General features: G+C 40.3%; 1 protein-coding gene across 1 annotated transcript in view; it reads right to left on the reverse strand.

Annotated features, from left to right (window-relative positions):
* LOC144781950 (cytochrome P450 2G1-like) overlaps nucleotides 1-22,071 on the reverse strand; it is a 471,871-nt gene that overhangs the window by 365,292 nt on the left and 84,508 nt on the right. The window contains exon 2 of the mRNA XM_078661041.1: nucleotides 21,724-21,886. Coding sequence (XP_078517167.1) covers nucleotides 21,724-21,886 — 163 coding nt within the window. The remainder of the gene's footprint in view (nucleotides 1-21,723; nucleotides 21,887-22,071) is intronic.

A 22,071-nucleotide genomic window follows, 5' to 3' on the forward strand; every position in this document is an offset into this window, starting at 1 on the left:
GACGCTGCCCCTCCTTTCTGACGCGCTGAGAGAGAGACGCTGCCTTTTCTCCTGCCGAGAAATCCAGCTCCGGCGCTTCCAAGCAGCCCTCGCAGGCAGCTGGAATATCAAGACCTGAGATAGAGATACCAGCCCTCCAGCCTTCTAAACTCCCAGGTACTGAACTGAATCATCCTTTGTGGAGAATTCTTGAAGCAGACTCTTGGCAAAGCAAACTTAACTTAAACTGCTACTTATCTACTCCCGCCACGTATTAGGCTTAGGTCAGGTACATTGGGGTAGGCGTAGTTAGAAGCACCAGTTAAGTACGATTAGTCAATGTATATATGTATGTATCTATTTTATCCATTTTAAGTATCATATGGCTAAGAAACCATATCAATGCTTTTACAGTATTATTTTATAATTCTGTTATTACTGTATGCACTTTACTTAACACTAAGTATTACAATAATAGCGATTCATTTCTCTTGTATGAGAAAAGAGACTGATCAATAAATAACATCTTTTTATTGAACACGCCCGTCTCTTCCTTTTCTCTACAATCTGGTGAAACTAAGAATGCACTGAACTGACTGAGTAAAATAAGTTGTCTTTTGTTTTCACACGACTCTAGAGATACACTCTTGATTAGGGGAGAGCAAAGTTGTCATGTTCTATGGTTGTCAGAAACTAAATCCCTTCTTGTCTATCCAGGGAAGTTAAACTCCTCCTTGTCTATTCGAGAAAGCTTCTAGTGAACTCTAAGCTAGCTGGCACAAACATTAAACTTTAAGTCTAATATCGTCAGTAGAAGACCTAGTTAACCTCTGTCCTACGTCTATACTATTGAAGATATTATTCCAATGCGCAGAGCCTATTGGGATGATAGGAGCTACACTACATGGCGCCCAACGTGTTTGGATGGGCGATAAATCTAACGTAAGACATTAGAGTAACTCAGTCGTGCTTTTTCACACAGACCCCTTTTCCCCATAATACTCCAAAGACGTCTGGAGTGGGTGAAAGGTTAAATCCGCCAAACTTAGTAGGAGGAGACTCCTATGTATGGTTCTTGGTTTATTCAACGTTGAAGGATACACTGTTCCAAAATATTGTGCATCTAATCTTTGTTTCCATAGAAACCTGATCTGCAAATAAATAAAATAACTTTCTTGACAGTAGAATGTCAGAAACTGAAGAAGAAAGGGAGACAGTTAGAATAGCAGCTGAACTCCTAGAAGCTGACAATACTCTGTTGCAAACTGACCCGGATGCAATACTCATCCCGGTCAACATAAGAAAATCTATAACTTTAAAACTTATTGAAAATGGGCTGACACCGAGAGGTGGTACAGTCATATTCGTAATTGAGGCACACGAATATCGGCAGACAGAGGTATTCTATTCATGGATAAACTTTCCAGCAGCAAACGCTGTAACAAAGGACTTCCACTATTACAAAATAGAGGAACCTCCTAATGAGTACACTCCTTTCGAGGAGGTGGAAATACCACTCAAATACCAAGAGCACCTGCTCTGGTTTAATGGCCCCCTAAAACATAATAATCACATCACCAGGCTCGGTCCACTAGGTAGACCAGGAGCAACGTGGCCGGTCCTATCCGGATACACACCACATCCAGACATTGAAGAAATGTCTGCACCAGATCTTTTAGCACAGCTAAAAGAACTAATTAAAATACACAGACAATTAGTCCAATATGTAATGCAGACTTCAACAGTCCTACCAGCTATTAAAATTCCACAGCTGATCCCTCACCAGGGGAACACAAATAAAATTACACCACAGAACATACAGTCCTGTCTAGGTAAAGTACCCGCAAAACGGGAACAAATTCCATTCTGGTTAGCACAAAAAATCACTCAAATAGAGGCGGTATTTCCAGATACCACCCCGGTTGAGAAACACAGGATTCTGACTATCTGTCTTCCAATGGGAATCGCACCACATGTGGAGGACTGTGACACTTGGGGTACAGTCTTTGCTTCCATTTACACAAAAACACATGGTGTTCCATCCATGTCAGTAACCAGATGTGCTAAAACAAATTCAAGATGAATACGGTCCAGAACCTGCTTTAACTCTTGGTATGAAATTACTAAAAGACTTCAAGCAGGTCTCGGCAATATTACTAGCCAATATAAAGGGAGAAGCAGCAAATGTGGCAATCTGCCAGAGGTTAAAAGAGACAGATATAGCAGACCAACAATTTGAAATTGCCAGAATCATAGAAAAATCCTATGAAGAACAAGGAAGAGATAGTTTGGGTGGAAAACCGGTGAAACCCCAACTAATTGAAAAACCTGAAAAAATATTTATTAAAAATAATCTAAACACTCACAAAAAGAACTGGGATGGAAATAAACAATCCACTCCTAAAGAAAAAAGATTCCAGTCCAGAGGAAGGTCTCCTCGGCGGAGAGAAAGATCTCCGGACCAAGGACACAAGTCTCCCCAAAGGGAGCCCTCTGAGAAAAAATACAATCTTAGAAATAGGGATAATCTGAAGAAACCTGATAGATATCAAGATATTGATACACGTCCCTCTCAATCTTTTCAGACTTCCTCGCAGAAATCGGAAAGGAGAGGACGGTCAGAACACAGGGAAGAGCACGTCAAGTCCAAAGACAAGGAACCTGCTCATCAAAATAAAAAATTACAGTTTCCAAAAAAGAAGGTAGCCAGTATTAAAGTAATCAACCATGCCAAGAATACTGAGGACACAGCTGAAAAACGGAGAATGGGCTCAGACAATGCTAGACAGCGCAGCAGAAGTGAGCATAGCTCGCAAGATCCTTATGAATCATCTGGAGACAGTGGACACGAATGAATACATTCAGGTGGAAACTGCAGATACCAGAGTTAGCAAACCTCATAAAATATATGAAATAACATTGCTTATAGAGGGGGATAAGACTAGGAAAATAAGGGGTCTCTTTTGGGATAATCTCTCAAAAGGCTATGATATCCTTCTAGCTGAAAGAGACTGGCCACCAGAGTTTGTCAGGGAGTGCCCTCATGGCAAAGAAATAATTATGCCTGCCTTCTCAAATCATATTCCAATTCATAAAACATATACACTTGCAAGAAAGTGGGCAGTAGCCCAAGCTCCTGCATTATATAAAAACCATGTGGGATGGGATGAGGACTCTCCTTCTCACAAAATCCAGTTAAAATCACAACCTACTGCTCAGAGGCAGTATCCAATTAAGCAAGAAGCTAAAAAACGGGTAAAAGAGATCCTAGATCAACTTGAATACCAGGGGGTGATTGAAACTTGCACCTCACAAATGAATAATCCTTTGTTTCCTGTCTCCAAACCAGACAATTCATATCGTCTTGTTTTGGACTACAGACACCTTAACTCATGTTGCAAAACCTTTGCAGTACAAAACTCGCATAGTGCTGCACTAATGAATAACATAGTGCGCAAAAAATACAAAACAACATTAGACATCTCTAATGGATTCTTCTGTCAAAATATAGCACCAGAAAGCAGATATTTAACCGCGTTCTCAATAAATGGCACGCAAAAAAATTTCTGTCGTTTGCCCCAGGGGTTCAAGAACAGCCCAGGATTATTCTCAGCAAGAGTAACAGAGTTACTACAAATATATGATGATGAGGCATTATCTTATGTCGATGACATCTATCTAACAGATGATGACTTGGATACTCACTTGAAGAGAGTGAACACCATAATACTTGGGTTCGCAGCAGAGGGTTACAAATTCAACTTTAAAAAGTCAAGAATTGCCCATCTAACTGTCCTGTTTTTAGGATATGAACTATCAAGTGAAGGCAAAAGCCTGGCTGACAATTTCCTAGAGAAGTGTGCTGTAATCCAAGCACCTAGAACACTAAAAAACTTACAATCAATTCTAGGTTTCCTAAATTTTGGAAGAACTTACATTATAAATTATGCAGAGAGAGTTAAACCTCTCTATGACCTTATAAAACCAGATTTTAAAAGAATCAATTGGACTCAAAAACACACAGAAATTTTGAGATCTTTACAAACAGATATGTTAGTTAAAGCAAAATTACAAACACGTGACAACACACGCAACCTTGTGATTCGAGTCATCCCAGGAAGATGCGGATTCACATACCTGACCTCTAATGAAGGAGAGAAGGTACCAATAGCATACAAATCACATTTGTACACAGAAGCTGAAAAAAGGTTCAGCATTAAGGAAAACATTGTTCATGCGGTTCAAACAGCTGTAGCAAAGGAAAAATACCAAGCCGACGGTAGACAGGTTACAGTCAGAACAGCAGAATCAGCTTTTGAGGCGTTAACAACACCATGTAATTTACCGACAACGGCACTGAATCCAGAATGGATACAATGGGTAAATTCTGTTGCTACAGACAAAGTAAAATACTATTTTGATCCGGAAATGAAAGAATTAAAATATCTAGAATATGAGAGAGAATACCCTCTGCCAATCGACATTCTGCCTTTACGACAATACGCCTCTGTAATATATACAGACGGACATGCTCAACTCTCAGTTTGGGGAGAGCTGGCTTACAACGCCACATGCGAAATTATAAAAGAGGTGTGGCGCGGAGGTAAATTAAGACCTCTACTTACAAAAACACACTCAGTGGAAAATAATTCAGAACAACAAACTGAAATAATAGCGTTAAAAATGGCGCTAGATAATGCCGATCGTGAATTCCCGACACTTATTGTGTGCGATTCGTATTACTGCGTCAGATCATACAATAACGACTTACAGAAATGGATTCAAAACGGTTACAAAGATGACACAGGTGCAACAATAAAGCAAAAAGTGCTTTGGGAACAAGTAGTTTTTTTACAGAAAGAACTACCAAAAACTCACGTGATACATTCACTGAGTCATCAGCGTGATGGCGTTCACGTTGCAGGGAATTCATTGGCTGAGACAGCCACAGCGGTAGCAACTAAATCGGCTTCCGCAGCTACAAAAAAGCGTGCAGTAAAATACATTGACGGTGAAACTGTGCTGGCAGTAAAAACGTCATCAAAAGGCGACTGTTCTGCACTACCGATCAATTATCCACTCAATTATACATACATAATTGATGCAAACTCCGTTCCTTTTGCTCGAATCCCTGGAGTGGGGGATAGAGTAATTCCAAACATGGACAGGAGAGGCTTGTTAATAGCAGACGCACATATGGGTGAGGGTCTCAGACACCTTAAGCTAAAAGATTCTCTGGAAGAATTACAATCAGTGTACTGGTGGCCAGGCATGAGCCTGCATCATCACATTTTTGTAAAAAAATGCCCAGACTGCAATAGAGATCGCAGTGGCGAGAGAAACGGTTTAATATCATGGCGTTTCACTCCAGAATGTATCAAATCAACAAAAAAATAAAAACCCAGGATGAATAATGCGTTGTATTAACATGAAGAGACTATTTTCACTTATAATGTAGGCCCCAACTTTCGGCTGACGTCGGAACTGTTATACAAAGATTTGCGAGTCTATAATGGCATATACGCTAGAAGCATGTTACGTTCTGACCAAAATCTTTCCTTTAGCTCTAGAACAGCTTATGGGGGTGCCTGGCCAGAATTAACATTGCATTGCGGGACTCTTCTCACTTCCTTCCTGAGGGAAACGGGATGGTGTAAAGAAAAAACCATGGCATAAAGCAATCTATAACAGCAAAGGTATTAGGTTCGGGAGCTGGGTGGGTCAGACATTTAATAAGTGTCCAACGTAGTCTAAATAACCTGCCAAGAAATTCTCTGAAAGGACTCAGTTCGTACGAACTATTGTTTGGGACTAGAATGTTAATCCAGGACTTAGATAGTCAGACTTCAGTGGTTAAAGAAACATGCTTTGATATCAAAGATCGCTTGGCTATTTTACAGGACTTAAATGAAACAAGAAAAGACCTGAGCAACATAAAGTTGAAACAGCAGCCAACAACCACTGAAGAAAAACCACCTGTCCCAGCAAGGCCTGTCTGGATTCCAAAAGTCGGGGATCTGGTCAGAGAAAAGATCGCGGTAAAGAAGGAATTTGGGCCTTCTTACAGAAAAGCAGTTCCTGTCTTGTCTATCAACGGGACAAGATCAGTAGTACTACCGCCCCTTGCTGATAAAAAGGAGAACCGAGTCATATCCATCGACCTGGTTAAACCTCAATCATGTGGCCGATAACAAATAGTAGGCCAAGTGGACTCCCAAGAAGTAGCAGAACACCAAAGTTTGCTACATCCACAGAGGTTCAATCTGAAAGACTGATCACATTTGGAAAATCTACAGTGAAACAACAAGGACTATGCAACAAAGCAATGGAACTTGAACCTCTTAAAACCCAAATCAAAGTTTTTCATCAAGAAACAACAACCTACGATGATGTAACTACAGATTCTTCTAATGAAACAAAGCAAAAGCCAAAAACAAGAAGTAATCCAGAAGCAATTGGAACAATTGACAGAACGGCATCCGGCTACTTCATCAACTTCGATGATTCTTCAGAAGAACAAAGCGAACCAGAAGTACAGCCATCAACAAAAACTTTTAAAGACAAAGCAAAGGAACTTTTTCAGCAACTAAAGAGAACCTATCTGACTTCTCCATGGATTGAAATTTGGGTGACATTAGGTGCATTTGTCCTCATACTTTGGCTCATCATGGTACTATGCTTGGGACATTTCATTGAGGGAAAATATGCTAAAATGGACACAGCAAGCCAGAAAGTCAACTTGGTCCTTAAACCACACACATCTTCACATGTCAAGAAAAGAGAACTTTCTTCAGTGAACTTCACAGCCAATCCTATACCAGGCGGTGTAGCATGGGACAATACTGATTATGAAATCTATGGCCCGGTTGAAATCCTGAAGTATCCACACCAATTTAAGATCTCGTTAAGTGACTTTGTAAAACCAAGCACATTTGCTGATGATTGGGACTTTGAAAGTTTTAATGATATGATGTCTGACCTAGTAATGTCTGCTAAATTTACAGAACATGATTATTTACAGGGTTCATCTAATTATGATCAAATGTTCTGCTATAACCACTATGGTAACCATTATCTCCATAAATCTGCACAACCTAGAAATGTTTTAAATTATAACCAATGGGAACATTGTGCTACTCCACCAAAGGGTAGTTCCAAAACATTTTTTGATAAATATTCATACTTTTCAGGGTTTAATACAAGTAAGGCAGAAACATTTTATTTCAAATTGTCAAATAAGACAGGTATGAAGACCATGCTTACAAACACAAAATTGATATATTCAGATTCATTTTTTGAGCAAATGAATACATTTGGTTTTGATTTCTGGAACAGTAACATTGAAACAAAAACTGTTTGGGGTACAAAAGATTGGCAAGTACAAGGTATAGAATCATTGTTCAGAGCCTGCATGATCCCAGAACAAATTATATTTTTGAATGACACTATTCAACAAACTACCTGTCTTGGCTTAGCCAAAATCAAAGACTTAAACAAACCGTCTATTCCAAAGCCAACAACGAATAGTAATAACTCTATAGAGGTTGAGATAGACGTAAACCATATTTTAAACCAAAACAGAACACATCCTGATTGGAAACAATGGTTGATCTGGCCCACAGACACAAATAACTGTCAAGACAGATTCCTGAACAAAATACAGGGGTTCAAATTGACCAGGCCAGACCCTAGATATTCCCAAAGACAACATCCAGGGATAGTAACTACTTACAGTGTGGGCAAGCTCTGCCTTCAATGGCTACAAACATCCACACTGGCAGAAATTAAGCAACACCTAACTTTACTTCAAGAAGGTGCTGACTTGCGTGATTTCATTATGGGACCACGCAAACAGCGTCAAAAACGTTTCATAGCGGCCTCTATATATGCAGCTTACAATGAAGTTTGGAAAGTAACTCAAATTGAGACAGCAGAAAAAATACGGGAAATTGACCGTATTAATTTGGAAAAATCACTTTCTGTTGTGGACAATGGGTTAATGACTCTGTCCTCCAGAATATATTCACTGGACAGTATTGTATCTTCAGCAATCGATATAATATCGCAAGACTTACTGATGTTACAACACGGTCAGTCCCAATTGCGTTCTATTGTACAACTTGGCTGGACGTTACAAAATCTGCGTTCAGGCTATGTGCCTTGGCGTTTAATCAACACAACGTCACTATTTAATATCTTTAACCTTACTGATAAACAAATCAGTTTGGCACAGAAGGGCGCTGACTATACAATTCTGAGCATTGAAAAACTTGAGAGATTACCATTGACAATATCAGAACGACCTGTCATTGAATGGATAATACACAGGATAATAAATATTCCAATAACAACTTTCCAGTTTCAATACTGCCAAAAATATATACAGGCAGGCCAGTATGAAAGGTTGGGTAAAGGATACATTAAGTCAACATGCAACTTGCCCTATACACACGCATGTGTTAGTAATAAAGGACAAAGTGTGTTCCTTAGTGGCAATAATTGTGAAAGGTCACTAAGCGGTACACTTCTGTGTCAGGGTATTAGTTTGCATGGAGCTTGTGAAGGGAACTCAAATAACCTTTCATGTCACCAGCTAGGCACACCTGCAACACAAATAGAACCATTCTTTAAGAGACTCTCGAACGGGAGTTACATTCTAATTGTAGATCGCAGATGTTGCAGTCTGCTGCCCGGAAAACCTTATCTCATAACCGTGACTACGAAGGTCATGTGCTGTGAACGAGTATTGTACCCGAACGATGCCCGAGACAGGGAGGCAAGGTTGTGGCCCAGTTTGAAGATTTCTTCTATTCGAATTGATACTTTAAGCAGAATGAAGACAGTGCTCCTACAGACGCCAACCATGTTATCGTCATCAAAAGAAACATATGATCTCCAAGTTGCAAGGACAACGGCTGAGATTCATTCACTGTTATCAACCAATTCCCCCATACATTTCGCAGAAATACTGAGCGAAATCTTAAATATTTCTGATACAAGCGGAATGGCGAGTGTATTTAAGACAGTGTTTTCGGGAGCTTTAACCCCATTCAAAGCCATCCTGGGTATTTTTCCTGATTTTGTCCATTCCATCTTTGGCGGACTTCCTCTCCTTTTGGGACTAGTGGCAGGCATCCTATTTTTGATCCTGTTACTTCGCTATGGCAAACCACGTCACAGACAAGACACCAGCGATAATGGAAGAAACAATCCGAGCTATTGGCTACCGGGACCGCATAACTAAAGTCCTTGGACTAGCAAGGCTTCGAGATTTAAACATGACTTGATTTCTTTCATTCAGACCGATGTGGCAAAGTTGTGTTATGCCTGTATTAAGGTGCTTGCTATGCGGCGAAGAATGCGTGTTGGACACCTGTCTGACACTACAATCGGATGTGCCAATGGACGCAGAGACTTTGTTGGGTCCGGTAACGGCTCATGCATTGTGCTGTCCCCAACGGCTACCAATCCTGATGACGGCATTTGTGGAGACTTCACCACTACGATTGAAGAGTTGTGAAGTACAAGATGAAAGCAGCATCGATCAGGTACAACCTTCTGTCAGCTATGCTGAACAAAATATCTATGAAGGCAATCATGCTCATGAATGCATGTTACAAAATGTATCCGAGCTAGTGGAACTTTCACAAGAAGCAGTTGACAGTTTTTTCGAAAGTCTCAACAATATGATGTTTTCACCAGAGCAGAAAGAATGACTTTGAACAAACTAGCACACGGCGTTCCCTACACCCTGTATTTGGCCTTCAACTTTGAAAATACAGCAAAAGAAATTTTCTCACCAGTTTTTACAGAGAGCGAGACATTTTAGCCCCTTCCATTCCAAAATATTTTACGATTTTTTTGGGACACTTATCTTCTGCTTAAAGTAAAACCATTCTTAGAGAACAAAATTTCTATCTTTAGCTACTCAAGACACATTAGCTACCCTCTAGCATGTTCACGAGTATTATGATTTTTGTGATGAGATGGTCTTGACTTTTTTCTTCTGTATTAAGAGCCATTTCATGTGTAATTTCCGCATTTTCATTCATGCTGATTTCAATATATGCGTTTAGATTTAGCTTTATTATGCTGCTTTAAGTGCATATAGTGACTATACTCATCTTTTCGTGTATTTCCCATTTTGCAATTTCAAAATGCATTTGGTTGTATTTTGGGGTGGTTCGGTATACACATGCACTACTAGTATGTTTACTATGCCTAGACTTGTAAATATGGACATAGATTACGTGGAGTGGGTGTGGTGTATTTACTATGGGTACTGTATCGATCCCCCTATTTCTGACCCTTGTCTGGTTAATAATTAACTAGCAGCCATTCAACTGCACAGAAACCCGTTATCTGATTAGCCACACAACGGCACAGAAGCCCGTTATCTGATTAGGTCATAGCGCATGCCATCTCATTAGGCAAGCACTATTCCTCCAGCCCCCTAATAGGCATACGGTGTTCTCAAAACAAATCAAACCTACCACGACCTGGGAAATCCCCACAGCCTTTGTTTTGATTTAGCCAAGAACTTCAGTAAAGAATGTGCGAACGATCAGTTCGTATGACATCCTTATTGACGTATTTATGTCCATCCTTACGTCAATCCCGGCACCTTTCAGGTATAAATAATACCGACATTGCCTTAAGCAAACACACGAGGTGGTGACAAGATTGGAGCAGCGAGACTTGCCGAGGAGCCCAGCTGACAGCGAAGCCCACAGACGCTGCCCCTCCTTTCTGACGCGCTGAGAGAGAGACGCTGCCTTTTCTCCTGCCGAGAAATCCAGCTCCGGCGCTTCCAAGCAGCCCTCGCTGGCAGCTGGAATATCAAGACCTGAGATAGAGATACCAGCCCTCCAGCCTTCTAAACTCCCAGGTACTGAACTGAATCATCCTTTGTAGAGAATTCTTGAAGCAGACTCTTGGCAAAGCAAACTTAACTTAAACTGCTACTTATCTACTCCCGCCACGTATTAGGCTTAGGTCAGGTACATTGGGGTAGGCGTAGTTAGAAGCACCAGTTGAGTACGATTAGTCAATGTATATATGTATGTATCTATTTTATCCATTTTAAGTATCATATGGCTAAGAAACCATATCAATGCTTTTACAGTATTATTTTATAATTCTGTTATTACTGTATGCACTTTACTTAACTCTAAGTATTACAATAATAGCGATTCATTTCTCTTGTATGAGAAAAGAGACTGATCAATAAATAACATCTTTTTATTGAACACGCCCGTCTCTTCCTTTTCTCTACAATCTGGTGAAACTAAGAATGCACTGAACTGACTGAGTAAAATAAGTTGTCTTTTGTTTTCACACGACTCTAGAGATACACTCTTGATTAGGGGAGAGCAAAGTTGTCATGTTCTATGGTTGTCAGAAACTAAATCCCTTCTTGTCTATCCAGGTAAGTTAAACTCCTCCTTGTCTATTCGAGAAAGTTTCTAGTGAACTCTGAGCTAGCTGGCACAAACATTAAACTTTAAGTCTAATATCGTCAGTAGAAGACCTAGTTAACCTCTGTCCTACGTCTATACTATTGAAGATATTATTCCAATGCGCAGAGCCTATTGGGATGATAGGAACTACACTACAATATACCAACAAATCAGGGGCGTAGCTATGGGGGCTTGCTTTTCCCCTAGCTACGCCTGCCTGCACATGGGTTTTTGGGAAAGACAGACATTATTAGATGCTGATCTGTCATTTGTTAACAATCATGTAGCACATATGTTTAGATACATAGACGACCTATTGTTCATATGGCGGGGAACAGAAAATGAAGCACTTGATTTTGTTAACTCACTCAATACCAATGACATGAATTTAATGTTTACCAGCTACATTAGCAAGTCCTCGGTCATGTTTCTTGATGTTGAAATATTTGTGTGCGAGAACTCTCTGAACACGAAATTGCATATGAAAAGCACGGCCGGTAATTCAGTGCTACATGCAGACAGCAACCATCCTGCCCATCTGATCCGCAGCATCCCCTATGGGGAGATGTTGCGGATCAGGAGAATCTGCAGTGTGGAAACAGATTGCCTTAAAGCACAGGGGGAATGTAGAACAAGATTTATCGAAAGAGGGTATAGCCCCAAGATCATTGATAATGCGATTAGAAGGGCCAATGCGCAAAGTAGATCTCAGGCATTGGTAACCAGAGAAAAAATCAGAGACATTCCCATTGACGAACAGCCCTTGAGACTCATTCTAACTTTCAGTGACCAGCACCAGGCTATTCGTAGAATTATTACCAGGAATTGGCCTCTGATAAAGAACGATCCAATTTTGGGGGAGAAACTCTCACGTTCCCCTAATTTAACTTTCAGAAAAGCCAACTCCATGAGCAACACCTTGGTTTCCAGTAGTCCTGAAATTAAATCCCCTACGGACTGGCTGACGAAAAGTAAGGGTTTTATTAAATGTGCGGTGTGCAAAGCATGTAAGCAAGGCATTAACAAGACTGAATACTATAGCCCATTCCATAGTACACCTAGAAAGATAGATAAAAAACTTACATGTAAAATGGAATACGCAATTTATGTATTAGAGTGCCTCTGCGGATTAAAGTATGTAGGGAGCACCAGACCCCAATGTCACAAGAGAGTCCTGCAGCATTTACGGGCTATCAAAAATGGGGATGAGTCGTACCCCGTAGCACGGCACTTTTCAGCAGTTCATGCAAAAGATCCTGATCTGCTGAAATATTATATTGTTGATTGCATCCTACCCCTGAGGCGTGGTGGAGACAGAAATGCTAAACTAAGGAGACTGGAAATAAAATACATTCTTGAGATGGACACTAAGAGCCCTAACGGGTTAAACTCAACGGAAGATTTTTATACGTTTTTATAAATCCATATCTGAAGCCTAAGGTGGTTTTAAAGCTGTACATATCTTCTAGTGTCCGTCGAAAATGAATAAGTCAATATGCCGCATGTAAAATGAATTTTAAGTATTTTATATCTTATATTTTTTATTTTTTGTTTAAATTTCTAGGGTTGGGGTCTCGAATACACTGTTTTGATAGATTTTGTGTGGGTGGATGATTAGAAATATGCCCACTTGGGCTGTATTCAAGAAAAATCACTCTCATGTTCATGCAGGGGCAGTGGCTAAATACAACCCTCCTCAAGTGCCAGTTACGGACGGGATTCATGTGCTCGAGTGAACTAGACCCATCATTAGTAGCAGCCGTGGAGGACTCTTTTAGCATAGATTTTTAAATCATGCGTTGATTTTAGAAGGTCCCCGTTTATTATGGTTGATGCTTATTAATGGGTTGGTTTTATCTGAAATAATGAATTTAATTATATTTAGATGTTTTTTATTCGATGTAGCAAATATTTATTGTAAATGTTTACTCGAATTGCGATTTTGCACATGATTCTTGGCACGTCTTGCACTTTACTTGTACTGTATTTTACAGCAATATTTGTACTGGAGGGTAGCTGTATAGGCTATAGCTAATTAGAAATGTATTACACAGCTTTAACTTTATTGAAGCAGGAACTGAGTCTTTCATCCATGTTTAGCACACTGGTAATTGCACTGTCACTTTAAAAAGTGTTGTTCTGCCCAAGTAATGTGTCATGTGATCAAGGTCCGAGAGGGACCGAAACGCGTCATGGCGGTGGTGTTGGGCGAGTAATTATAATAAAGAATATTCAGCATCATATTGGGTCTGCATCGTCTCTTGAGATTCGAATCCTGTGTGCTAGAGGCGAAATCAGGAATATATATATATATATATATATATATATATATATATATATATATATATATATATATATATATATATATATAGCCGAACAAAACCAAGAGGAGTTAAATAATCTTACCTGTGTACTGAAGAGCTGTCTGGTGGTCCACAATTTCTGCATGCCGCATTGGAGAAGCAGGAGTAGTTTGGATATATATATATATATCTAACAGCAATGAAGGTACTTTCACAGTAAGCCAGGCACTACCCAGGCACCTATCTAATCACCCAGCCACTACTCAGGCAGTCATCAAAGCACTCACACACTAGCTATGCACTTATTCAATTACCCAGGTACTATACATGCAATCTTGTAATCATTCAGGCACAAATTATGTACACATTGAACTATGAAGGCACGACCTATGCATTTATCCAATCACTCAGGCACTAACCATTCACTTATACAATCAGCAAGGCTATACCTATGCAGTCATTAAAACACCAAGTCATAGCCCATGCCCTCATCCATAGGCCCATTTACAACCCATGCACTCATCAACATACTGAGACACAACTCATGCACTCATCCGAACCATCAGGCACTACTCATGCACTCATCTAATTACACAGGGTGTACCACTGCAGTGAACATATCGCCCATCCAGTACCTATGCATTCATTCAATTACTGAGGTAAGACTCTTGCACTAATAAAATCAACTCAGCAGTACACTTGTTTTCATCTAATCACTCAAGCTTTAACAATGGACTCATACAATTGCTCAGACACCAGGCATGCACTTATCTAATCAGCCAGGCACTACTGATGCACTAATTGAATTATACAGGCACTAAACATATACTTATCTAAACACCCCGGCACTACCTGTTCACTCAACCAAAAACACATGGGCAGCCACCATGTACTCATTAAATTACTGAACCACTACTCATGCAATCTGCTAGGTGCCATGCATGAACTTAAACAATCATGTATGTACTATCCATGTACTCTATAAATCACCTATATACTATCTGTACACTCCTGCAATAATCCAGGCACTACAGTTGCATTCATTTAATCATCCAACTACTATCTATGAACATTTTGAATTATTGAGGCATTATTCATGCACTCATCTAATCATTCAGGGAATATTAATGCAGTCATCCTAATACCCAGACAGTACCTGTATCCTCATTCAATCATCCAGGGAGCATTGATGTATTCAACCACAAACAAGTGTGTTTACAAGTTTTAATGAAGAAAATGTAGTCTTTTAGAACTATCTGGTTAATTATAAATACAACTTGTCACACACGCATTGCATGTATTCGGAAGAATTAGGGAGCAAGATGCTCTGATAGAGATTAATGTGCAGATTTTTTATATGCACTGGCTCATACATTTTAAATCTGATACATTAAAGTAGAAAAGTACTGAGATTCTAAATACACCAGTGACATAGTGGTAGGCAGGCACACAAATAGCTCTTATGGTGTGTTTTAGGATTTACACTGTTGAGACACTCTATGTACTTCTCCACTTTGGTTGATGTTCATTTTAAAATTTACTACAGAAAGGATTAACTAATCTTTCACCATGTATTAGTGTTAACTGAGATGTCACAAAGCTGTGTTGTAGGAGAGGGTGTTATAATGTTAAAAGCGAACTAATAAATAAAGTTTGCTCTTCTTTCAACAAGCAAGATTATTATGCGGAGCGCACTTTGCTTTTTACACCCAGGGAGCTGTATGTCAGCAGCTCCCTGGGCTCCCCCACATCCCACCCAGCTGGCCATGCTCCAGGGGATGGGGCCACTGGGGCCGAATATGGCCCGGGAGGGGTGCTGTTTGGCCCCCGTCCCTGTTAAGAATTAATTTTTTTTAATGATCAGGCCCAACGAAAGGGAACCCAGGGATAGAAATTAGCCTCGGAAAGGGGGCTGTGCATCCCCCTTCCTTTTTATGTTTTTTAAAAATACATATAAAAAGGAGCAAGCCCTGGGGGATGGAAACTGCCCCAGGGAATGGGGTCATGCTTCCCCCTTCCTTTCATCAATAAAAAAAAAATTAAAGGCAGGCCCGGAGGATGGGATGGGGGGCCACGCGTCCCTCTCCCATATAAAACAGAGACTCACACCCCAGGGGATGGGGGTCCCCAGGGCCAAAAATCATTTAGGAAGGGGGCCACACATCACCACGTTAATGAAAAATTGGTAAACAAAACTGAAAATCACTGAGGCCCTGCCCCTTTCTCCACAGCTCTGCAACCACACCTCCTGGGTGCTCTTGGTTGGGGAATGAAGTCCCCTTCACTCAGAGGGTCCAGGGGAGCCAACTAGCCCACAATGTTAATCCAGTAAGCCCCACACAGTGGGATTGCTGAGAGGCGGCCTCAGGCCATGCCCCTTTCTCCACAACTCTGCAAACGCACCTCTCAGTGTACTGCTGGTGGAGGTATGAGGTGCCCTTGCCTCCAGGGGGCCTCAGGACTAAAGTGTACTTCATCCACCAAGCAGCAGTGCACCAGGAGGAGCATTTGCAGACTGATGGAGAAAGTGGGCATAGCCTCTGACCACCTCTCAGCAGTCCAGCTTTGCTGGGCTTACTGGAGGTAACAGGAGGGCTAGTTGGCCCCCAAGGAACCTCAAGACCAATGGGACTTTTTCCCCCAAATAGGAGAGTGCCAGGAGGCTCGTTTGCAGAGTTAAGGAGAAAGAGAGCATGGTCACCGAAAACCTCCCAGCAATCCCACTGTGTGGGACTTGTTGGAGGTAACCAGAGGTGTGATTGGCCCTCAAAGAACCTCAATAGCCAAGGGGACTTCTTTCCACTACTAGAAGTGCATCACGAGGTGCGTTTGCAGAGTGGTGGAGAAAGGGTGTGTGGCCTGCTATCAGATCTCAGCAACCCTGCTCTATGGGGCTTACTGGAGGTAATATGAGGGATAGATGGCCCCAAGGACATCCCTGGGGTCAAATACCCCTCCTGCTAACTCCAGTAAGTCCCACACAGTAGGATTGCTGAGGATTTGTCATATCCCATGCCTCCTATCTCCACCACTCTGCAAACGTGCCTCCCGGTGCATTACTACTTCGGGGATAAAGTCCTTTCTGCTCTAGAAAGACCTTGGGTACCAAGAAGCCCTACTGGTACATGCTGTAAGTCCTATGCAGCTGAATTCCTGAGTGCTGGTTGGAGGCCCAGCTCTCTTTCTCCACCCCTCTGCAAACATGACTGCTAGGTAAAAATCTTTAGAAATCCACAAAAACAAGAAAGGTTACGGAGATGTTATAGTTAGGAATTAACATTTAAAAAACCTTAGAAATTCACTGTAAAAGACAAAGGTTACAAGGACATTATAGTTGGCAAATAAAATAAAAAAAAACCTTACAAATTCACTAAAATACCAAAGGTTACAGGATCGTTATAGTTAGGGTCAGATTTTACTCATACAAAACTAAAGAAATTCAGCCATGTTGGTTAGCTGCGTTAACTATAACATGGGCTCCCACAATGCACAGCCTATGACCACACATATTACATCACTCACGACATGGTCAGTGACATCACTGATGAGATCACTGATGACATCTCAAATGACATCTGTGATGACATCATCCAGTGACTGTGAGTGTTTACAAAACGTTTTTGAGTGTTAAATATATATAACACGGTATACTGGTGAATCAGCGGATATATGAGTGACTGTATGGATGACTGAGTCAGTGTGACTGACTGTATAAGTGAGTGATTAGGTGTCTCAGTGAATGTGTGGGTAAGTGACTGGTTGTGTGAATGTGTGTATCTCTCTGAGTGGGTGTATGAGTGTGTTAGTGGGTAGGTGAATAGCTATATGAGTGATTGACTGTCTGTCTGACTACCTCTATGGTTATCTGGGTGTATGTGTGTGTGGGTGAGGAGGTCTGTAACTACCTGTATGGATGGATGAATGGGTGAGTCAGTGGTATTATGGGGTAGTGAGTACATGTGTGAGAAGCTGTATGGGTGAGTGAGTGTTTGTATGGCTGTGTCGATGAATGAGTGCTTGTGTCAATATGGGTGAATAACTGGGTATGTGAAAGGCATTATCGGTGAGTGACTGGGTATGTGAGTGACTGTATGCGTGAGCGAGTGAATGTGAGAGTGGCTGTATGGAGGAGTGCATGCTTCTGTCGGTGACTGTATAGGTGAGTGACTATGTGTTACTATTTGTATGAGTAAGTAAGTGGGTATGTGTGTAACTGTTTGGGTGTGTAAGTAGCTGTGTGATTGACTGTACGCGGGAGTGTCTAGGTCTGTCAGTAGTTCTATGGTGTCACTTAGTGTGTGAGTATTTGTATGGGAGTGGATATGTCAATGGCTGTATTAGTGAGAGAGTGGGTGTATGAGTGGCTGCATGGGTGAATGAGTGGATGTGGGCTTAGATCTATGATAAGTGAATGGGTGTGTAAGTACTGGTGTGGCTCTGTGATTAGGTTTGTGAATCGTTGTGTGGGAGTGGTAGTGGATGTATAAAATATTCTATAGGGGTGTGAGCAGGTATGTCAGAGATGCTGTGGATGATGTAATCAGTGATGTAATCAGTTATGTCATTTGAGATGTCATCAGTGATGTCATCAGTGATGTAATTTGAGATGTCATCAGTGATGTAATTGAGCATGTCATCAGTGATGCAATAAGCAGTGCATTGATTCGACACTGATGCACCCACTCACAGACCCTTCGGAATTTCACCCATCCAGGAACAGACCAACTCAGACAATCAAGCACCCCTTTGCAAACCCACTCAGACACTTACACACCCACTCACAGATCCACAGCCGCACTTCTACATCCAATACAGAGCCATGTATACACCAATAGTCACTCATATACCCACTCAGAGTTCCATACAGCCACTCACATACCCACAAACCCACTCACACCCCCACCCAGATGCTCATATAGCCATTCACACAACCACTCACCTACCTTTACAGCCACTCACACACCCACTCTCAAATGTCACAGGTTACAGTAAGGAAATAACATTTAGAAAACCTTAGAAATTCACTGAAAAAACAAAGGTTACAGGGAAGTTACAGTTAGGCTCAGATTTCACTAAAGCAAAACCATAGAAAGTCAGCAGCTACACCTACCTGAGCTAACTATAACTTACGCCCATGCAATGCACTGCTTTTGACCTCAGATGTTGCTTCATTAATGACATGGTCAGTGACAAGTCTGGTGACATCTCAAATTGCTGCCATGCATTAGTCTGCCCCAGGGAAGCTTTCTATGGATGGAGTGTCGGTGTTCCCACACATCCAGCCATACATTTTGATGCATTCCTAGATTTTCCATGAGTGATTGACCTGGGAATGCTCCAAAATGCTGTTCCTTACAAGGGGAGGAGTAAAGACTGAAAATATGTTATTTCTCCTCGTTTTGTGCTCTTTCTATGTGTACTGCATTCTCCAGCATTACTCGGTAAGCGCTTAATATCTTTGCCGCTTTTCAACCAGAAGCTATTTTAAGAAGTTTCAAGCTAAACTCTGAAACTTTCCATATCTTTTTCCTATTCACAGCATTGCACTGCCAAACAGGAGATCTCTTTATCAAGAAGGCTCCTCTGCTAACTACGAACTAGAAACTCCTTTTCTAATTTTATGAGGTATGTTCTATGCCTCTTTTTAACACGATAAAATTTAGACTTACTCTATAATTATTGAGACTTTGTGAGCAATTTCTTGTTCCTTTACTTATAGATTTCACCAATATTTTGAAGAGCGAGTGTTGCACGTTATTACACTTGATCAGGTACTCATTTAAAAGCAGATGCTTATTTAAAAGCATTCCTATATATTATTTTGACTGATGACCGCCCATAACTCTGAGTTTATTCAGCCTCATGTTATTTTCTGTCATAGGAATCTGACTGATCTTTTAATTTTACATGAACCGTCAACAAAGAACATAAAATACTGCGGTATATAGTGGTTTTAATCAGGTACTACTATATGTACTAGTCCCTTCCTTAATCACCTGCCCATCCCTTTTTAATTTTAAAAAAACAGCTTTATATTTTTCTGCTAAATGTAGTGATGCCTATTTAATAATCATATGTTTATATGTACTAGACCCTTCCATAATCACCTGCCTATCCTTTTTTTATATAAAAAACAGCCTTATACTTTTTGCTTAATGTAGTGATGCCTATCTAATATCCATCTAACTGTCTAAAATATGTTTCTATTATCCGATATAGCAATCCAAATTCCCTGGCTATAAATTTGAAGCAACTATCTACGGCTTCCGAACTTTATTGAATTATTATTAGGTAAAGATCACACAGTGCAATCATTCTCTGACACTCTTGTCAGTAAACATTTTATTTATTAATTATAGAATTCTGGTATCTCATTCCTTATATTCAGATTATTGTCGTACAGAGCAACGATTCTGCATTTGATGACTTTATCCTGTGACGCTGTTGTTTTCCTTATGTAAGTATATTTTGAAGAATGGGTGCCCATCTCTCCCCGTATAAGATATTCGACATCATCCATGATAGTTTCATTTTAATATCAGTATCTTCACTTTTTCCCCCCCCCCCTCCGCCCGGGTTTGTTAGGTTTGAAATGCACAAAGAAATGAAGGTCCTCTAAGAAGAGGCAAAAACAAAATGTATATGTTTTGAGAATATGAAAGTGATGTAATATGTAGGTTGATTTACATAATGGTTTTATAAAATTGTTTAAAGATGATAACTTTTTGTGAATAAGTTATAGGTTAGTATTATTTTTAAATTGGATTTTTTTCCCCCCCCTTTTTTGTTTTTAGCAAACAGGATATACGTGGCTACTCCAGAAGAAGGCGCTGGTCGCCGAAACGCGCGTAGAGAATTTATTAGTTAATGCCACAGTTTTATAAAGTTTTCCCAGTTTATGTTTGAGAATTAATTTGTTTGAGATTTAATAATTATGTTTTGAATGTCTCTTTTTCTGATTCTATTGATTTGATTATGAAAAAATGTCTTCTCCCTTTTTAAAGTTTTTTTGATATATATGAATTGTATTATTGTATGTGTTTTACTTTTTAATCGAAATAGTAATAAAATTTGTCTTCAGACCTACTTACATTCCTTCACCTTTTGTGTAATCCTTTATCAATATTATCAATTCGTTACTCAAGTGCCTTGGTTGTTACCTTTCGCTCTGCATTCTCCAGCACACATAGAAAGAGGAAAAGGCCTAAAAGGATTGTTTGTGTGCAGGAAGGTGTCCCTTCTGGCACAAAAATAATAATCCCTGTGACGCAGACACCCTTGCACCGTGGTCATGCGTGCCTCCATTGGTGCTAGGAAGACAAAAGTGTTCCCGTGCAAGGAGAGAGCAGGAATGCGCCATATCTTGATAGACATGGCATATTCCTGCCCTCTCTCTTTCATGTAGAGCAGCACACCAAATTGCGTTGCTGGATTGTGAGAAAAAATGTGAAATATGAACATTTGAAGAACCTGGAAAAGAAGAAATGTCTACACAGCATCTTCTCATCTGTGACACATTTACAAATCAAACTATTAGGCTATTGGGGCTTTGATTCTCACTGGTATAGGTGACCTACCTTAACCTGTGCGACAAGGAGTTCATTGCCTTACAGTTCTATACGTTGTGCACCACAACAGCCGGAGGTAGTAAAAGATTGTGGCCTCAAGGCAACCATATGTTTCAGCAAGTAAATGAGACAGCACTTTACTGTCCTGCTGAACTACCTTAGAAATGCTTTTCAAAACTGGGTAAAAGTTGGGAATCTCTATATTGCTGTTATTTCATATTTTTCAAAGCATGACGGTTTATGAGCTAGTGATAATATGGAATGATACAGGAATTTCCACCTTCACCACGCAGCACATAACCTAACAACATTCTTGGACTTAAGAGAAAAAATCATAAGCACAAAATCAAGAGACATGCTACTTACTGAACATGCTTTTATTTTTATATTTTTATGCTCATAGAAACTACTTACCGGAATTGTGGAATATCCTATCAAATGCTGGCATCGCACCTCTGAACACAAAATCATCTCCCTGGTCAATAAAGGCTTCCTTTAAAGCCTTATATCCACAGATAAACACCACTGGGTGAGGGCCCATGTAAAAGGTGAACACCGGACCGTAGGTATCTTGTACCTGTAAAGAAAATAATACTCCATGATCACCTCACATGCTGCAAATATTACATTATGTTTCTGCCTTTTTAATTAACCAATATTAATAGAAATGTGATTACATATGTCAGTTAACTTCTCAATTAAGGAGTTTATGTAGCTCTAGGTATCATACTTTGATTCTTGAAGCAGTTGTAAGTTTTCAAA

The sequence above is a fragment of the Lissotriton helveticus genome, chromosome 9 (assembly GCF_964261635.1).
Source record: "Lissotriton helveticus chromosome 9, aLisHel1.1, whole genome shotgun sequence".
NCBI lineage: Eukaryota > Metazoa > Chordata > Amphibia > Caudata > Salamandridae > Lissotriton > Lissotriton helveticus.